A 19,377-nucleotide genomic window follows, 5' to 3' on the forward strand; every position below is an offset into this window, starting at 1 on the left:
TCATAGTACCAATCGTTGCTTTCGTCGTTATCCGCAACAACCGTGTCGCCAGCTGAAGACACTTGGCCAATGTGAACCGAAACGGAATCATCCGGACCGTATTTAGTGGGGGGGGGGGGCGGGAGAGGGGGGGGGGGGGGGGGGGTAAGGGGTCGACTGCCTACCCATGATTTTCAAAACAAACATGTTTTTCATTTATATTTTTACATTTTGGGAACGAATAGGTCAGTGTTATGCCCCTCCAAACCCGAAAACCTACTGTCCCCAAGGACGTGACGGTCCTGTCCACATATATAGCTCATAAAGCAAAGCACAGGCGTATCAAGTTCTCTCCCTCAACACGTTAAAGATTATGTTACGTTACCCGAACCAATCATATTTCATATTTCAAAGGGTAAATTGGGTACCAGGGAAGTCATTATAAATTCGTGTCAGGGAAGTCATTATAAATAACAACTACCTTGTTCGTAGTGATTTATAGACGGCCTACATTTGTTATTTTTGGACACATCACATAAAAACTTTATTGTGTTCAATTACACGATGGATTTTAAAACGAATCTTTTATCAAGTCCTACCGAAGAAAAATGTATTGTCATAAAAAACTTTCACCTTTTCTCCAAACTATGTCGGTTTTATGCACCTTAGACACCTCAAAGGATACAAAGATGGGGGTGCATGGTATCAAAGTATAATAGCTAATCACCTCAGCTGTATATAGATGTGCCCCATTACCACTATCCTGAGGAAATCAGGGGTTAAAATTCGCTTAGGGCCGGAGCGAACTTTAACCCCTGATTTCCTTAAGATGCATCACCACCAAAGTCGCATTTGGGACATATGTAGTTATCCAAATGTATATACTGGTATCACCATTGCCTATAGGCCCGCCAATGCCAACGATATAATACGCGAATAAAATATGCCAATAGTACTTGTATCGATATCACCAAGCACTAGTTTATGCTTGATATCGCTTAGCGAATTGGGCCTATTGTTCTTATTGGTCAAAACCTCTTTTTGGTGACCCACTTCCCTCTCAGTTATTTTATCAAGGATTGTTTTTTAGTATGGGACATTGACTTATATATAAGCCCCTGGTATAGACCTGCCATTGCATGACATATAGTGACACTGCGAGTCTAATATACTTATGTCTTTCGTGATTCTTTTATCTCTGTAACCTAAGTTAACCCGACACAGGCTTCCAAAAACTGAGCGGCGCTGGACTTTTCCTACTGGGTTCGTTACCTGGTTTCTAAGGTAAGGTATTTTCCTGAAGCTAGGGGGAACCCGGTCTCGGGGCACGCAGAGATAAAATATCTGCGAGATTATATTCACTAATTGAAAACCAAACGTGTTGTTTTGCCGATGGCTTTGGGTCGGATGTTCTGGTTCGAAAGCGTAACTTGGTGTGAGAATCTTGAAACAAATGTCTGAGTAACAACATTCAGTATCCCCGGGAAATGTCGTCCTCAATCGCATTGTGAATGGTTTTCGTCCTCACTGGTTGTTGGATGAATCAGTGACAAGGATTTCGTCCTCGCTGATTGTTGGATGTCGCATTATAAAAGGCTTTCGTCCTCAATGATGACACAGTACCTCGCTGATTGTTGGATGCCACTAGGGAGTACGTGAGTAGCTCTTCATTGTGATGATCTAGATAAAGACAAAAACGATATTAGTTAGCAACCCAGTCGTCTTTATCATCTTTTTCTGGCTTGACATCGCCAATTATGTACTTTACCACAAAATCGACAAAATCAAGAGAGCTATCATTTTGGCATTGATTATAATTATCTACTACTTACTATCAGATCAGTCCCAATCTCACTGTCCTTGATATCAGTAATAAACAAATACGCATTCATTATGTACTGCTTATCACTTTCTTAGCCATACAAAGACTTCGTTAGAATAACCCAAGAGATTTCGTGAGAAGTCTATGAGACACCCACAACAAGCGGCTCAGATTCCTTTGAAGAGGACTTCAGGGAGGTAAGGTCATTATTTCAATATAACAGGGATGTTGCCCCTTTTCAGCGTCGCATGGTTCTCGGTGTTATTTTCGGAAATGAAAATAAAGTACTTGTACTGCATGGCCGTTCATTCGACACACTCTCCCTTTCAGACAAGAATCAAAACCAATACTAGTCAGAAGAACATACGGCACTATGTCTGAAACAACTTCAGAGGAGATGAGAGAGGCTACTTCCCGGCAGCCTATAGCGAAAAGAATTCTCGCATATTGGAGGACCTACGTTGTCATCTTGATACCGCTGATATTCATGCCTTTGCCTATTGCCTTGCCGTCACTTGTAAGTCTGAGTCTATATTTAAAAGCTGTCAGGTCCCCGCCCCGCCAAACATAGAAAGAAGTAAGATTATGCATCAACGATGACAATAACCTTACATGAATTGTTTCGGTCAAATTTGGCAAGGAAGAGTAGTATATTTAACTACTCCGACTGGCTGTCCGGCCAAAACAGTGACGCCACCTTATAGGCCCAATAAGTCTAATCAGGCAGTCCATCATTACTAAGGGACTTGACGATCTCGGAGCCATGTGTGTCGAGATGTTATAAGTCTGGGCTGAACATCTGAATGAAGCGTCACAAACATTGATATTTCGAATCATTATTTTACAGAAAATGAATTGTGCATACATCATGATCATCATGGCGGCCTATTGGGTGACGGAAGCTCTTCCACTCGCCGTCACATCACTATTACCCGTTGTGCTAGTGCCTCTCCTGGGCATCATGTCATCAAAGGATCTCTGTCCGAATTATACCAAGGTAAATAACTTGCATGTACATGTACATGTATATGCAAAGCTTGCTGCCTTTCTCTAAAGAGCCAAGCTATCCTGGTCATGCCGGGAGTATTTTGTCGGATAAGGCCCTCAAACAGGAGATTCATTCAGGAGGCATAACTGCGAATATATCACCGAAAAAAAGATACCTATTTAATATTTGACCCAGAAATGGGCTAATGCTTGGCCTTAGATCAACCTGCTTGTAGTCTGTTTCGTACCACTGAGGTAAGGTTGGGGTCTACACTTCAGCTTCAGCCTCAGTGAGAGGATGATTCGTCTCTTGGATAGGAACTACCGCTTGCCCTCCCATTTAGGCACTATATACGCAGTCCCCGCTAAACCTGTTATTGACAATCAAATGACGAGGCAATTGCAGTCAAGTGAATTGCCCAGTCGGATGCGACAATTTCGGGTGCCGTGTCTGTACCACGTCGCTTCTCTGAAAATGCCATCACACCATTTTCACTAATCCTCTTCAGGATACGATCTTGTTGTTTATGGGAGGTCTGATGGTCGCTGTGTGCGTAGAGCACTGGAATCTCCACAAGCGCATCGCCATCAAGGTGCTAGTATGGGTGGGAACAGCCCCCAGATGGTAAGAAACTAACATCTTTCACAAATTTGGTAAATCAAGATTTTAAAAAATTGAATTATACGTTATCTCTACATTTTTCTTCTCGACACAAGTCGTTCATGCATCCGAATACAAATCGGTTGAGGGAAAGAAATGCGAATCAATGCAGCCAGCAGCGGAATTTCGCTTTATTTCAGAACGATCTCCATTGCAGGCTGATGCTCGGCTTCATGCTGCCCACGTGGTTTCTCTCGATGTGGATCAGTAACACCGCTACCACGGCAATGATGATTCCCATCGTAGCCGCCGTCTTAGAAGAAATGAGAGGCGGACAGAAGGCAGCCGAACGGATGTCTATAAGTGGTAAGCTTTCGTCGGGTATATAAACTAATCATGAAACTGGAATTTCCGTCATGGAGACTCCCGCGATACTCTTGCATTGTCGATAAAGCCGTGTAGATTTCAAAGATTCACCAAGAAGACTATAACTGACTTCCCCGGCATAGCTGCAACTTTTTTGCCAGTGGCATCTCCCGACACGCGTCGTCCTTTGGTGTCGTGGCCATGCAGTATTGTCTGCTGAGCCAGATCGCAAATACGGGTCGCAGATGTATGTTGCTCATCAAGTCTGGCGTCGAATGACAATAATCACAAAGGCTTATCCACCGATTTGTAATGTATAGCCATTTCTTTCAGGTGATCAATATTCTAGCAACATGAGTGTCAGTCAGCCTGGCGATGATGGTACAGTAACGTTATCTTATTTATTTCTTAAACCTCATGTAGTATATACCTTTAGTTAGAAGCATTTTAAAAGTTAAAACCGTTAAAACTGTGGTCCCTCTTTGTCTTCTATCTAGAAATCCACGTAGATTACTCAGTATTTGATACGTTACGTAGATTTTTGTCAATTTATAGTAAATGTAGTATGCCTAACCTTTGTTTTGAAGTATAAAGATACATAAAAATGGATGCATAGTCCATCATGTGAATCCGGACGGGGACAGGGCTTAAGTATTGTTGTACTAATAACTATGGTAATTTCCTCAGCTTCATGCATGGATTAAATTGACCTTGGCCAATAAATACAAGTTATTTGAGATTATCATAAAACCAGTTCTGTTCTAGCTTCGCATTCGGGTCTTAATATGAGCCGTTCATCTCTCCGATCGAGATCTAGTTCAGTGTCTCCCTCTAACGGTCCGTATCCACCTGGTACAGTATTAGATTCTCGTTCCTCCACCAGAATCTTGCAAAGACTATACCCAACCTCGCAATCTTACATGCTCGGCCTATCTTCACGTTTCATGCCGCCGAGTATCGTAAGGCCTTGTTACTTTGCGGGGATTAGCCAACGAGGAATACCAGTGCCTTAGTATATGATACGCGGCGTGAATCTCTAACGTGGAGGAAGGCAACGCGAGTGTTAAATGTAACTATACCTTCCCGTCTTTAATGCGTCTCGAACATGTTTATACATCGAGCACCTGTATATATTAGCTTTTGCTAGACCTGTTCTTTAAATATTGTAAATTGAGAAACAAATTTCGAGGTCAAATTCTCCACGTCACTAGCTGTAAAAAAACAATCGTTCTGCGTCTACTCTTAAGAGTTCCGGTGTGTGCTTTAAAACGATCATCATTTTGAGCTACATGATCAGCATGTATGTATACGCTCTGTTAAAATGGCTTTTTTATCCCTTTTTGCCTTCATTCCTCATTTATCATGATACCCCCTCGCAAAACTTTAGGAAAAAGGTGGACCCCAAACAAACTATACCACTGCGTTCCGAAAAGGCTGCAGAATGAGTTACATGTATACGTGTACAACCTTTCTAATCCAAACAAACATGTATCAATTTAGTCGTCTCCGACGAAGAAACCGTTATACCATTCATTGTACATAAATTTGATATGTGCGGCTTGTACGAAATTTTCAAATAAATTCATTGATTTTTTTGGGCTGCCGTTATCTTACTTGAATTTGACGAAAACCTTACAACACATTTCAAGAGTTTGTAGTTTGTAGTAAATAACCCTTGATTGTCATGACATCGATCTGCACATCAAATTATTTTACACTGGGACATTTTGATTAAATATTTCTGCTCGTTTTCTTCAGAGAAAACGGCTGTGAAAGTGATGACAACCAACATAGACGAGTCGGAGACATTGGTGATGGAGAACAGGGCGTATAGTTCCTCTGAGAAAAAGTGAGTTGTACTTTTGCATTTGTATTGGTCATAGTAATGCATTACAAACAAAAATTGCAGGAGATCTGAAAATGATTGTAGTTGTTTTAACCACCAGAAGATATCTAATATGGATACTTACAAATGTACCGTGAGTGCTCGCGTGCAGAGGCCGGGGTGGAGAGTAACAAATGGCAGGTTGCACAGATAAAGTGTTTTGACCTTTATAAATACACTGGCAGATCCACCTTTACCTCAACTACAAGCAGTTTCCTCCGCGGGGCGTCTGCTTCGTCGGAGTTGGGGGGTTACACCTAAGGTCTTATTGAGTAAAAAGAAGAGAACGTGTATGGAGAAGGGGGAAAATATACGGCCATGCGCGCTTAGCGCGTAAGTGGGCTGCTGCTCCTGCGGTAATAGCCTGAGTAATAAGAAGGGAAAGTGCACGGAGCAGGTATACAGGTGGCAGCTTGTGTAATACATCATTTGCAATAAATTTGCATGTTTTCGTGGCTGGAGCAATGGTATATATAGGTCAGTGTTCGGAACAAACGTTGTACCTGACCGAATCGCAAGTGCATGTATTCGGTTTCAATATACACATGTATTCAGAAACTATCAAACTTCGTGCCTCTGGCGTCCCAGTCGCTTTCAAACAAACTGCCCAAGCTCATTAAATACTCATCAGTGCAGGTTGTCAACTGTGTAACCCTGACCTTGTCTTTCTCCCCATGCAGTCAAAAACTTGGTCCATACGTAATTGGGGTGAACAAAAACAGTGCAAGTAGCACTGAAAATATGATTTCGACAAGGTAACCCGTTTTAGCGCAGCATGTTAAGCTTTTGCAAACAGTTTCTGAGAATCTGTGTTCGTCAATAAGTGCAAGTATGATTTTTCTATTCAAAGATTGCTTCAGTCGCATACACAATTTCCCGTAAAAAAGTAACAAACAATCTCGGAAACTGTTTGTTGATTATTCCCCTTAGCTTAGTAAGCTTACTAACGATGCTTATGTGTAATTATTCTTACATGTAAGTGTATAGTCTAACCAAAAGTCGCTTTTTGTGTCTTGCATAGTTTTTTCTCCCGTCTTATTGTTTTTTGTGGGGTGGTCTTCCGATTCACACCTATAGTTAGCGCTACCAATATCCCTTGCCTTTCTGGTCACGAGGTTTCCTTCGTTTTCAGCCAGAACGCGTTCTTATTGCTCTAGCGCTATCGTTCAAAATATTACTGTGCGTCTTAATAGAGCAATGATTGCAGGTTTGAATAATATAGCATCCTAATCCTCCGTTGCAATGTTTGTGAATGCGTACGGCAATGTAAGGAAGGGACACCGACTGCGAAGGGATTTCGTAAATATATCATAAACGAAAGCTGTTTGCACTATAGATCAGTTTTCTGCCTTGGTAATTGTCCAATAGCAGAGTTGTTGCATATGAGCGAAGCTTAACGCTCGACTGGAATTTATTTCAAATAAAACAAATTTTGACTGCCAATTTCGCCTGAGACCTTTATCGTTTCAGCTCCTTCAAAACGAACAGCAGCACTGGACAAGACGTCTCGGCAGAAGACAAGGCATACCAAAATCTGTGCAAGGCGATGAGTCTGAGCGTGGCATATGCTGCAAACTCTGGAGGTATTGCCACCCTCACGGGAACTGGACCCAACCTTGTCTTGAAGGGACAACTGGACATGTAAGAAAAACCACCCAAACAAATAATCTCATCGATAACGATCAAATCAAATCAACTGAAACCTGTTTTTTGACCATTCAATGAGAAAAAAGCAAATTATTTGTGCACGCAACATGGAAAGTGTAACCACCATCTTCGTCATTTTAATAATACGGTAAATGCATGTTATTATTCAGGTTATTCAGGTTAGCCATTATGGAATGTGACGTATGTATGTTTTGAAAAATTACCCACGATGGCTTTTTTAAGTAGCACGAGGATGCCTACGGCAGTGAGGAGAATGACCTTGGTGTCACCATTCGGTCTTCCTCCAGTCTAATCCAGAGCGAAAACCCTTGCGAGTTAGTTTAGTCAATATTATTCCATGCACTACAGAATGTTATTGGAATATCATTGGTTTGGACTTGTCTCCAACATTCGTTCTTGATAAACTGTAGTAGCTGACTAATTTGTAATTTTCTTTCAGATTATTTGGTGAAGAAGTGGGCGTCAGTTTTAGCTCGTGGATGGTGTTCGCCTTTCCTATCTCCCTGATTTCCTTGTTCGTTTCCTGGGTCTGGTTACAGATGCTCTATTTGGGTTGTTTAAGGTAAGTGACTCGCTGCACATGTTCAAATCAACGAGTCATTCCTTACTTGTACATGGATAAAATTAAAGAAGAAAGACATTACCGGTGTAACATTAGTGGTAGTTCACCATGTCAGTGTTTCCAATGATAGCCATGAGAAGCCATAATTTTTCAATAGGGGTTAAAACAAAGAACAATATGTCAATGTGTCCTTCATAATTCCCAAACAATGAGTGGAAACACTTAAGGTCTTATCAGCCTGCGGTGTATATAATGTCTGAAAAGTTGCTTTTACTTGTTTTCACTCTCAAATTACAGGAAATCTACTGTTCACCTGAAGATGGTGATGTCACTTTTGACTGATAAGCACTCTGTATGCATCATGTCTATTTGACTATTTATTTATGTTTCAATTTCTATTGATAACTTTTTTTTAAACACGTTGCACCTTTTGCATGCCATTTATCTCTTTTGTTGTTTTTATACATGAAGTCAATCACTGTTTTGTTGTGACTTGTTGAATACTCGTGATCGAAAAGACATGAACATTAACCATCACATTGAAGACCTTACAGATGTACATGGGATTTTATTCTGTTCCTGTCATGTGATGAAAAACATCTCAGATGGTGACTGTTCTTGTATCATTTTACTCGATTACCATGACGAACGTCACCCATCGATCTGAGGTATAGCTATAGCTCTGTATTTATTAAGTACATATATCATATCATAAAAATTCATGGATAACCATTAATTTTGTTTCCTTTCATGAAGTACTTTTCGAGACTGTTGCAAAAAACAGAAGACTGATGCGGCCATAAAAAAGATAATTAGAGAAGAGTATGAAGCTCTTGGACCATGGTCGTAAGTACCAATGAAACAACTCCCTCAAATATATACGCCATTTTTCCAAAAATTTAAATATTGAAGTTAAATTTGAAAACTTCTATTTGTGTATATACGTATGGATACGGTATACTTAAATTTCAACAATGCCATCGTGTGCAATATTGTAAATGCCATGATTCAGCGAATATGCATAATAACTGCACTACGGCTAAGTGGCTAAGTTTATTTCTATTTACCTGAGCCACGAGACATACAATGAACACTATATATGAAACATTTTCTTCTTCAGATTTGCTGAGATATCCATCTTGTGTATTTTTAGTACACTGGCAATTCTTTGGTTCACTAGATCCCCAGGTTTCATGCCTGGTTGGGGAGATTTATTCCCAACAGGGTAGGTCATTGTATAGGTATCTCATCCAAGCCTTTGTATTGATGTTTACCACAAAATACCCTTTTGATGCGATAATAACCTGTTTCCAAGGCAAGAACAAGCTAAAGATAATGTACGTGCCCCTAAGTGTCCTCTGAGGCCAGCTTCTACATAAGCTTACCACTCAAAAGGTCCTTGTTTGTGGGCACAGTGACGTAAAATAGCAAAGGCCTTGTCTTGTATACCCGTCGTGAAACGCTGATGCTGAAGCCAGCCGAGGGGCTCCGTCCAGGCAGGGACCACATTGGCATTTTAGTCGTTGGTTGTCCCTCTCTATTTCTTTATATGTCACCTTCCAGATATGCAACGGATGCGACGGCAGCCATGGCCATTGCTATCCTATTATTCATATTCCCATCGCAACTGCCAAGATGTTGTAAGTTCCAAATATATAGCTTATAGTCATAACATCAAATCTTTTAAAAAACACATCAAATCAAATCACCTTATTGACGAATCCATGGGCATTTGCCCAGCGCATAAAGAGAGAAAATGCAACTGCGTACTTTTTACACTAAAATAATCCAAAACCAAACAAAGCATGACCGATGATGTTTCGATGCTTTCGATCTCATGATCATACATACATGTGCTACAACCGAGACCTCGTGGTGTATTTGCCATCTATGTTGGCAGAGAGAATCATTTCGATCTGCTTCAGTGGAAAATGGCCTGGTCATCCTGTATTTCAGGGGGTGGAGGACCCCGTGCACCCGTCCCAGCACTGCTGTCCTGGGAGACGATCACACATAAACTTCCATGGAACATCGTCCTTCTTCTTGGTGGTGGCTTTGCCCTCGCCGATGCATCACAGGTTAGTTTTATATATCAGCCATAGTCATGTTGCATGCATACAGACATTTCCACATGACTGGTACGATGTTCAATCGAATTCAATAAATTATTCCATTTGCCTTAACTGAATTCCACCAAATCATCTATGGGTTGGTGCAGGTTCTTTGCCATTTTTCCATCTGATGTCTTAACCACCGAATACATGTACATGACACGTTGAGTAAATGAAATATACTTTGATGAAAGACAAAATGCATCCGACGAGATGAATTTTGTACGAACAAAAAACGCTATGTCACTTGGTGTGGGTGTTGCTTTTGTAGTTGTTAATCCTATTGGATGACATTTTCATGTTGTCCCTGGAAATGCTAGTCACCTTCCGTGTTGTCCATAGAAACGCGGAGACTATCAATGTGTTTTGCATTTCTTTAAGGTTTCCGGTCTCTCTGAATGGGTTGGTGAACAACTCGTCGTCCTGAAGGTGTTTCCATCTGTAGTAATCGTCCTTCTTATTAGTACAATCATAGCTGGCCTGACGGAGGTTACCAGTAATACCGCAACTGCTACACTCATGCTGCCCATCATAGCAGATCTGGTAAGAAATTCAGTATGTTGAACTAAACTTGAAGTCATTGTCATCAGCACAGTCAAAATCAGTCGCTCAGATTTTCCTCGTGATTCGCCAGTTCCTCTGACTTATAGCAGTAAATATCAAATGTGTGGGAAGATTTTGTAACTTTCGCAACATTACTTTCTTGTTTGGGAACGATTTCCCTCCACTAGCATGTTAAACAATGCCAGACTTACAAAAGTGATGGTGGTGGTAACTTGGTATTTGTTTTTATTCTAGGCAACAAATTTAAATGTAAATCCACTTTTCCTGATGTTGCCAGCAACGGTCTCTGCATCATTTGCTTTTATGTTGCCAGTGGCAACGCCGCCAAATGCTATTGTGTTCTCCTATGGTCATCTCAGGATAAGAGATATGGTAAGTGAAATTAAAGTAATAACAACCGAAGAAATTGTGAGTATGATTATTATACTCACCAGCAAAAAGAAACTGTGCATTGGAAACAATACTTCAGAGTCAAATAAACCATATTTTGATTGGCAGAAAGTATATTTCAAATGATTCTCTGTTGTTCTGCTTTGCAGGTGCTTGCTGGATGCGTGATGAATATCATGTGCATTCTCATCGTGACACTAGGCGTCTCCACTTGGGGTACGGCATTCTTCAGTCTGGATACATTCCCCGACTGGGCTTGGCATAATGAAACTGAAATAGCTACAACTGTGTTACCGAACTGTACTTTCTACTGAGGTCTCCTCAATTTACATTCAAATCTGTGCGTGTCCATCGCTACGACTGACTTGTTTTGACGATTGGGGGATTGCGATGAGTCCCTTGTCGTTTGGCGTACCAGTATGTTGATTCACGAGACAGGTTATACGCATTGAAGGCTGCCTCCTCAAGGACGACGCTGCGTTCGCTGAAAAATTCTACGATAATGGCACGTATTCATGGGCACCATCTGTCTTTACTGACTGTTCTAAAACTAGCAACAGTCAAGACGATCGCGCGATTGGACGGTCTCCATAGGTGGGTTTGTGCTCCCAACATGAGATTTGAAGATTTTAAGCGACGAAGCCGAAATCCGACAATTCAATCTATCGACCTCTCCCGTGGAAACACCCAGTTGACAAGGCTTGTCGTTTAATTTGGGAATGCTATTATTTTTAATTCGGTGATCAATGATTAATGGATAGGTTTCAGAAAAATGACGCATTTATCGGAAAGAAAGTGATGAGTATGGTATTTACCGCGGAAAGGCACCACACATGTATAAATGACAATTATTACTATTGGTAATCAGATCCTCGTTACTGTCATCCTGAGATTCAGGTTTTTTTCTCACTCCTTCGTCATTATAATGCGATTGATGTATTTTGACTCTGCTATGGTTTTTCTCCCGATGCCAGCCGCTGTTTCAATCACGAGATTATTCAAATGGTGGAACTACCGACAATACGTGATATTTCCTACATGGTAATACAAATTTTATTCAATGCCGAGAAATAAATTGCTTCAAATTATATAGAGGTACAAAATAATGACCCATTCCCACTTACATGTAGCGTACGTCCATATAACAGAACTGTAAGAAGAACTATTGAACAAAGGGGCGGCTGAGCCCAACATTGGTGATTTTGCATTTAACAGTATTATATATATTCATAAGCTCTATACGCCTATAGTAAATAGCGAAATGTCCGATTTTCGAAAAATTTACAGATTTCATCTGTATATCTCAAGAGTTTCTTTTAAAGAATCACGTATATATACTAGTTATAATATTCACATCTGATTTGGCACAAGAGAAGATACATTTTATGCAGTAGAACGATAGTTTACATGAACATACTACAAAATACCATGAAACACATTATAATATCCTATGATGCTTGGCCAACTCATCACTCTATCTTACAAGAACACTCCGTGTTGCATTGACCTTCTCCTAATTTCTGTTAAGAACTTCTTACAAGAGAGAAAAGACCAGTTGTTGGAGTGCATTTACAGGCATGTGCGTCTTCAACAAATAATATACATCTTAGTAGACAATGTCCTGCACATGTTTGAAAGAAAAGTGCAGCTTTAAAAAACCCACGAAATTATGAAACAGAATGTGCATTATTTTCAAGGGTTATTTCGACCATACTTGAGACGATATAGAGTACAAAATGGACTTGATGAATTATGCACTCCCTTGAAATTTAAACGATCTCGCCGCAACATTACGGAGTGTATCTCCATGGAATATCGTTTTTCTTTCCGAGTTGGATTTTCTTGAATTAACAATGTACTATTTTGAGAATAGAGAATGAAATGTTCATCAACACTTTTGAAGTCAAAATTTCGTTACCGACGCGACAGAATCGTTTAGGCCTACAGGTAAAGAAGAATAAACTGTTCAGGCTAAAAACCAATACCACTTCGTCAGGCGAGTGCGAGACGAGATGGGATGGGGCCAAAGCATTTTTGGCCACAAAACAAGTTCGGACAAGAAGGCGAAAGATCCATCCGCATTGAAGTTCCCGATTAGTTCCCGACCGCGATCGGCCATGGCGGGAAGGGATCGTGAAGCGGGCGTATGACATCGTCAGACTAAACCGACGATACTGGCAAATATCACAATACCGATAACAACAAAAATCAACCTGACTAAATATCGGGACACCATTTCCCACGTGGTGTCGTGCGTCTCAACTTTCCGCGTCTTCGTCGCGTATGCAAAATTGGAAAAGGCTGAGCAGATGGCGCTGCGAGCTCCTTGCCAGTTTCCCGGTCCGTGGAGCCTGTACTGGGCGGGGATGCATGGCCCGAAGAAACATCTCATCGCGAAGAGGGGATCTTCCCAGAATAATTTCCTGAGGTCGGGTTTCACTCCGATCTCGTCTGCTAGTTGATCCATGAAGTCGATCCAAAATGTCTGCAATGACAAAGAATATAATGTCTTCTGAAGATATCAGGTTTCAACGGTGATATGATCATGAATTTGGCCAAACGTGTATTCGGTATTCGGCACCTCAGTATTCGGCTAGCAAACATTATACAGTTATGCCAATGGTGGGCCTATGTAACAGTTCTGTCAATCTAAAAAACTGGCACAGTGAGGCCAATGAGGTTTTCATTTTTATTGCGCAAGTTTGTATGCACTGATCACTGAATTATTCAATTAATATATAGCGATACGATATAGCGACACACGTGCGTGCCATTTTACCTAGTAAAATGGGCAGTGATACATCGTTAAGTAATTTGATGCGTTCCGTCTTAAGGTTTCGCTGAAGGCACTTCTTCAACTACAACGGTAATGTTGTTAAAGGTCCTGCAAGAGGTTTGACCCAGTCACTGTTCAGTCATCAACCGATAATTGCTCTCGATCGTGTCATCAGCAGGTCAGTAGAATTTCAAAGTTAAAAAAAAAATTGGCCGAAGACTTGAACACTTGACCAATACTGAATAGACCAACTGCCGTCACTATAAAAGTCCTGGTGGTGCCATACTCTCTGGCATCGTTGAGTATATTTTGTTAAAAATGTCCCGCAAACGAACGATTTAAATCGCTGCGACTGCGATCGATCGCATTCGAGACAAAAATTGCTCGTTTGCGGAGGTCCCTGCGACAATAATCCAACTTCCTCCTATACCTGCAGTGTATGCCTCTGTGACTTGACGTACTGATTAGCCATGTCTGCTTTCTTGGCGGTAATGTCCAATGTCATATCCTCCAGTGATGGAAGCCGCCTCTCCCCTAGAAAAATATCGGAAGTAGAAATAGTATTGTTTTCATCAGTTCCAAGTTGTTGACTCCGGTGTGTTATTAAGGATCTTGGGATCTTCTTTGCTATCTCATGTCACTGGCCTTGTTTCGGTAAGTACTTGGTGGAATTCATCAGCTCGTCCCTGAACTGATTGGAAGGAAAGAACAACCAACCGACGGTACCCGATGCGTTGTCCGTGATAGACAACCATAAATAGATGTATAACTGAGGAGAGGTTAATTATAAAACTTGACACCTATAATGCGACTGGCACATTTCATTGAATTTGACAAAAAGGATGTGTACGAACCTTTGACAACCTTCATAAACCATCTGCATTGCATCTCTGAGATGGGCATCACAGCACCAATAGCTTGCACCAACCCCACGACTCCTAATGTCGGATGCTTCAGGTTTGGTGGGAATGTGTATTTGTACAAGGAAGCATCATTATTGTCCACTTTCAACACCGACTCTTCCACGAACTTGAACTGGTAGTTGTACCCGGTGGCTAGGATGATGGCATCCAGTTGTTCGAATGTTCCATCTTCGAAGATGACGCCATCCTCTGTGAATGTCTTAACATTTGGTTTGACCTTCACCGAACCTGTCATGATTCGCTGAGGAAGTTCGTCGTTGATTGTTGGATGAGCTTCAAGAGCCCTAAAAGGAGAGGAGGCAGATTTTCTGTTTTTTGAACTGATGGTCATTTTATTCGTCGCGTTTCATGGATGGACTGCTTTCTTTCGACGCTTCTTCTTATTTACTGCTTTGGTTAAATAGGCAGACAGATACGACGCCTAAATTAGTCAGCACCTTGCCAAAGTAGAACTCAAAGATGTAAGGGACAGGAAGATGGTGTTGCAGCTGGTTGGTTGAGACACGAACCTAAACCCGCCGGATCTGGGGGTCTAAATTAACAGATCGTCACATCCTGACCAATTTCGTAACGGTCAGTGAGCTCACTGCTTGGCAAGTCAATGAGGCATTGGTGAACTTTTTACCTCCTGGCCTGGGCTTTCTGCCGATGATCTACTTAAATGGGTGGCCATCCTTCATATCAATAATTATTAGTCAGCTATATCAAAAGAATAATAATAATCATGGGTGCACCAGTGATGCATGACTTCCAGCTTATATATAGGCCCCTATTATATTATATATATAAGTTCTTTTTTTATTACCCACCCAAAATATATAACCATATATTTTGACGATCGTAATACAAAACTTGCTACCTCTTTTTTCTTGGTAAAATACTCTTTATCATGCTTACCTGTGAAGCGGTTGAACACCGTACGTGTCATGATCGAAACGATAATTCGAAAGTTTCTCAACAGTCCACTGAAGCCATTGTTGAGGAAGGCTGAACATAAACCGACTGTTTGCCAGGGCGTCGGCGGGTATGCCCCAAGGTCCCATGCGGTTGACAATCCATGCTCCACGTCTGGTACTCACGAACGTCTATAATTATAGGACGGTTAGATATCAATAAATGCTTTTTTGCAGGCTCACCAACAGGTATGAAGAAGAAATACATTTTTTGTAAAAGAAGAAGTCACTACAGAATAAATGCCGTTAAAAAGCAATTAAGATCCCCATGTCCTGTACCAGTATGGAGAGATTTCATACACTGGACGTCATCAAGTTATTCTGTGTTGACAAAAAGCCATGCTGAAGAATGTGAGGAGGTATCAAGTACAGGCAAAATGTTGTTGATCCGTTTGAAGAATTGGAAAGTACATTACCTGTGATGAGAGCCTGCTGGTATCTACTGCAATGTCAACTGCTGAGTTACCGATACCTGAAACGAAAGAATTATGTAAAGGTATCACAATGTGCTCTCTTGCTTAATATGAAATATATTCACTCATTGATAGTTGTCTCCTTAAGTTCTATTGGTAACCAAAACACGTTGCTTTCGTCCATCGCCTGAAAAGTAGTCCTTTCGAAAGACTGATCGCCGATATGACTCTGGAAAGAAACAGACCTATCCTAAAATAAACATCTATATGAATTATTTGTTTGGAGAATGTTGAAGCGGCTGCTGGTAAGACCATATATAACATAACAAGTAATCTAAGACGAGGTAAGATATCTATGATTCTGTGCTCAATGATGTTCCATCTACGTCCCCAACATCAACTAGATCAGCAATGAGCCCGGCTAAAGCTTTCGTTGAGAGGTGGATTGTCGAGATGGCATTCACATCACGTTTACATTGCCCCGTACTCAGTTGTTACTGCCTGCCGTTATTGAAAAACCCCACGAGATTCCTTAACCTCAAATGAATTTATTTTTGGCAAATATCTTTCTTTTTTGGAAAATATCATGGTCGCAAAATGCAACACAATGACGGTGTAAACCAGAATAAAATATTAATGGTACACGCTTCTCAAATACGAGAACAGGTGGATATTTTAAACCGAGATGACAATCAGTCTACGGTACACAATAGATCTTTATAACATTATGAACTATCGACCCTCAGCCAAAATGTGTGTCAAGGATTTCTCAACAATACCTTTGTCGCACTGGCCCACATTTTGAACTAGGCTGTGGAGACGAAATGTTATGTAAGGCGTCTGGTTCCCTCGTCTGCTCAGGGTATATGGAGCGATCCTCAAATATGCCTGGGGGAGCCAGGGTCTAAATATAAACCCTCCAGACGGTCCTGGATGTGCTGTATGGTGTTTAACATGCATGGCTAAGCACAACTGTCAAATGTTACAAACGCAGACAGACCTTTTGAGATTATTCAATTTATTATTTCGAATGCGTCAAGCATATCTAAAGGACATTGATACCATTGAAATACTTTAGGCATCTTATGGGGTAGATTATTTTTTCTCCACTCCAATCAAGTTCCACGAGGTACGAACGCGGTTACTACAGTTTCATCAAACCTTTCACTGCCTGCACGACAATAAGCACTCAGTTGGCAGGTGGAGGACCTTATTTCGGGAAATTATCCCTATTAAAGTACAGTATTCACTGGTAAGGTTCACACCTTAAAAACACGCTAAATGAAGTACAACATTGGGTGATATGAATAAAGACTAGCAAATGCTTTTATCTAAATCTCCATGTACATTTACACTAGGCCTTCCTGTACAAAACCGGAGTAAAAGCATTTGCTAGTCTTTATTCATATCACCCAACGATGAGGTTCTTCAACTTACATCAGAGACATGTTCTTCAAGAATGAACAGGGATGATGTTCTTTTCAAAGCAACAACAGAAATGATGCTCTTTTTCAAGCAACAAAAGGGACGTTTAATTCAAGCAATAACAGGTATGAGGTTATTCTTCAGCCACAACCGCGATTATGTTCTTCTTCAAGCAACAACAAAAAGGGTGTTTTCTTCTTTTTCATGCAACGATAATGATGATGTTCTTCTTTAAGCAGCGACAGAGATGAAGTTCTCTTAAGCAACAATACAAATTTATGTTCTTTTACAAGCAACTACACGAGGGACGTTCTTCTCTTTCAATCATCATCAAATATGTTGTCCCTCTTCAAGCAAAGCAGAGATGATATTCTCTTCATAGCAACAACAGAGAAGGTGTTCTTTTTCAACGAGAAGAGAGATAGCGTTCTTTATCATGAAACAACAGAGATGATATTCATCTCCAAGAAACAAATATTCTTTATAAGAAGCAACAGGGGTAGGTTCTTCTTTGCGCAGCAACAGAGATGACGTTCTTCTTCAAGCAAGCAGCACCGTAGACGATGTTCTTCTTCTATAATATTGTTCCATTTCACGCAAAAACAGTAATGAAGTTCTCCCTTTACCAACAGTAGTAATGATGTTTATTTTCAAGCAACATCGGTTAAAAGATGTTCTTTTTTAAGAGTGTTGTTCAACGCGTGAACCTCACCAATGAATGCTCAGATATTCTTTCCCAAGGGAATAAAAATATTAACTCACCAATCACCAGAACTTTCTTGTCTTCAAAGATTTCTGGGCGCTTGTAATCGTGTGAGTGCATCTGTGTACCGCGGAATTTATTAAGACCAGGAAAATTTGGTCTGTACGGATGGCAATGGTGTCCGGTACAAATAAGTACCCCGTCAAATATCTGTGGTTGTGAGGTAGCCTCCACGTCCCCTGTTGCCTTGGTGTAAACTTCCCATCGTCCAGTGTCCTGGTAGTCTGCAGCAGGCTTAACGGACTCCACAGACGTCTGGAAACGGATGTAGGGAAGTAAACCGAAATGTTCTGCGTACAGCTTAAAGTATTTGAAAACAAAGTGATGTGGCATGAACGGAGGGAATTCCTTCGGCACGGGAAAGTCACTGAACGCCATCATTTCTTTGCTTGTGTTGATGACGCAGCTTCTGTAGATGCTTCCCTTGTCTGGTGTCGTCTGCTCCGAATACTTCCATAAGCCGCCGATGTCATCGTATCTCTCAAAGCAGACAGGTCGTAGCCCCTCATCAAGGCAGCATTTGATGGCAGCCAGCCCGCTGCATCCGGCGCCGATGATTGCTATTTTCTTGACCATGTTTCCTGTGCCGTCTTTCCTGTTGCTTTCCTGATCGTCGTCTCAATATCAGCTGATGTTTCATCGGATGACAGTTGGGGTATTTTCGGAAAGTCCCAGAGCACCTTCGTTGTCAAGCTTAAATTAGACACTGTCGATCTATGAAGGGGACCAGTGATTTTACAATGGCTGCCCATTTATGCAAATGATGGATCTCTCGTGTATTGGATCTATTCTAGCGTTCCTCGTGTCTCTCTTTCAATGACCAACTCAAGGTTGTGGTCTTTTCTGCCTTGCGTCGGTTGCATGGGCAACTCGTGCCTTGATCGGCTGTCCGCTTTGAGAACCAACCAATCAGCTGGCTGGCCAAACCCCCGCATGCCAACAATGTCCATCACATTCTTGAATAATACTATCATCAAATTATTCTAGTTGTAAGTTCAGATATTTAGGCTATGCACAGAATGATTACTTCCGTAATGATATGAGACAAAGAGGGTTCGACAGTGATATTTGTTGCTTCAGATATGAAAAGGACTCTCATCAAAGTGATATAATTCCACCATTCTGGTTGTGACTTAGTCCTAAGAAGACCAATAACGGATGAATGGATATTTTACTCTAAAACAGTCTT

General features: G+C 41.1%; 2 protein-coding genes across 4 annotated transcripts; one reads left to right on the top strand and one right to left on the bottom strand.

The window, feature by feature from the left end:
* The first annotated feature begins 1,107 nt into the window (after positions 1-1,107).
* Positions 1,108-12,932, top strand: LOC135501835 (Na(+)/citrate cotransporter-like). Of its 3 annotated transcripts, none has more exons than XM_064794205.1 (18): positions 1,108-1,263; positions 1,897-1,998; positions 2,132-2,318; positions 2,649-2,798; positions 3,298-3,413; positions 3,607-3,755; positions 4,089-4,136; positions 4,521-4,607; positions 5,514-5,604; positions 7,111-7,281; positions 7,748-7,870; positions 8,627-8,716; positions 8,991-9,095; positions 9,434-9,510; positions 9,827-9,948; positions 10,363-10,524; positions 10,780-10,917; positions 11,085-12,932. In XM_064794205.1, exons 2-18 carry the CDS (start codon positions 1,946-1,948, stop codon positions 11,247-11,249), a joined length of 2,034 nt encoding a protein of 677 aa, XP_064650275.1. In that variant the 5' UTR covers positions 1,108-1,263; positions 1,897-1,945; the 3' UTR covers positions 11,250-12,932. The 3 variants fall into 3 exon arrangements, with proteins under 3 accessions (XP_064650275.1, XP_064650284.1, XP_064650292.1); XM_064794214.1 differs by having other exon boundaries at positions 4,521-4,592; XM_064794222.1 differs by lacking the exon at positions 4,521-4,607.
* LOC135501852 (flavin-containing monooxygenase 5-like) lies at positions 12,932-18,764 on the bottom strand. The gene is made up of 6 exons (XM_064794234.1): positions 18,188-18,764; positions 16,004-16,059; positions 15,532-15,719; positions 14,566-14,918; positions 14,142-14,245; positions 12,932-13,420 (listed from the first exon to the last, which is right to left on the bottom strand). Exons 1-6 carry the CDS (start codon positions 18,762-18,764, stop codon positions 13,091-13,093), a joined length of 1,608 nt encoding a protein of 535 aa, XP_064650304.1. The 3' UTR covers positions 12,932-13,090.
* Positions 18,765-19,377: the final 613 nt, after the last annotated feature.

This window comes from Lineus longissimus, chromosome 2, assembly GCF_910592395.1.
Source record: "Lineus longissimus chromosome 2, tnLinLong1.2, whole genome shotgun sequence".
Lineage (NCBI taxonomy): Eukaryota > Metazoa > Nemertea > Pilidiophora > Heteronemertea > Lineidae > Lineus > Lineus longissimus.

What these genes read in the sequence shown, in the direction of transcription:
- LOC135501835 (XM_064794205.1), top strand. Translation starts at nt 1,946, where the DNA reads ATGAGACACCCACAACAAGCGGCTCAGATTCCTTTGAAGAGGACTTCA. An exon ending in TTGAAGGGACAACTGGACAT is followed by an intron (nt 7,282 to 7,747) that starts GTAAGAAAAACC and finishes ATTTTCTTTCAG; the next exon opens with ATTATTTGGTGAAGAAGTGG. An exon ending in CCCTCGCCGATGCATCACAG is followed by an intron (nt 9,949 to 10,362) that starts GTTAGTTTTATA and finishes CATTTCTTTAAG; the next exon opens with GTTTCCGGTCTCTCTGAATG.
- LOC135501852 (XM_064794234.1), bottom strand. Translation starts at nt 18,764, where the DNA reads ATGGTCAAGAAAATAGCAATCATCGGCGCCGGATGCAGCGGGCTGGCT. An exon ending in CCAGCAGGCTCTCATCACAG is followed by an intron (nt 15,720 to 16,003) that starts GTAATGTACTTT and finishes CTATAATTATAG; the next exon opens with ACGTTCGTGAGTACCAGACG. An exon ending in CACAGAGGCATACACTGCAG is followed by an intron (nt 13,421 to 14,141) that starts GTATAGGAGGAA and finishes TTGTCATTGCAG; the next exon opens with ACATTTTGGATCGACTTCAT.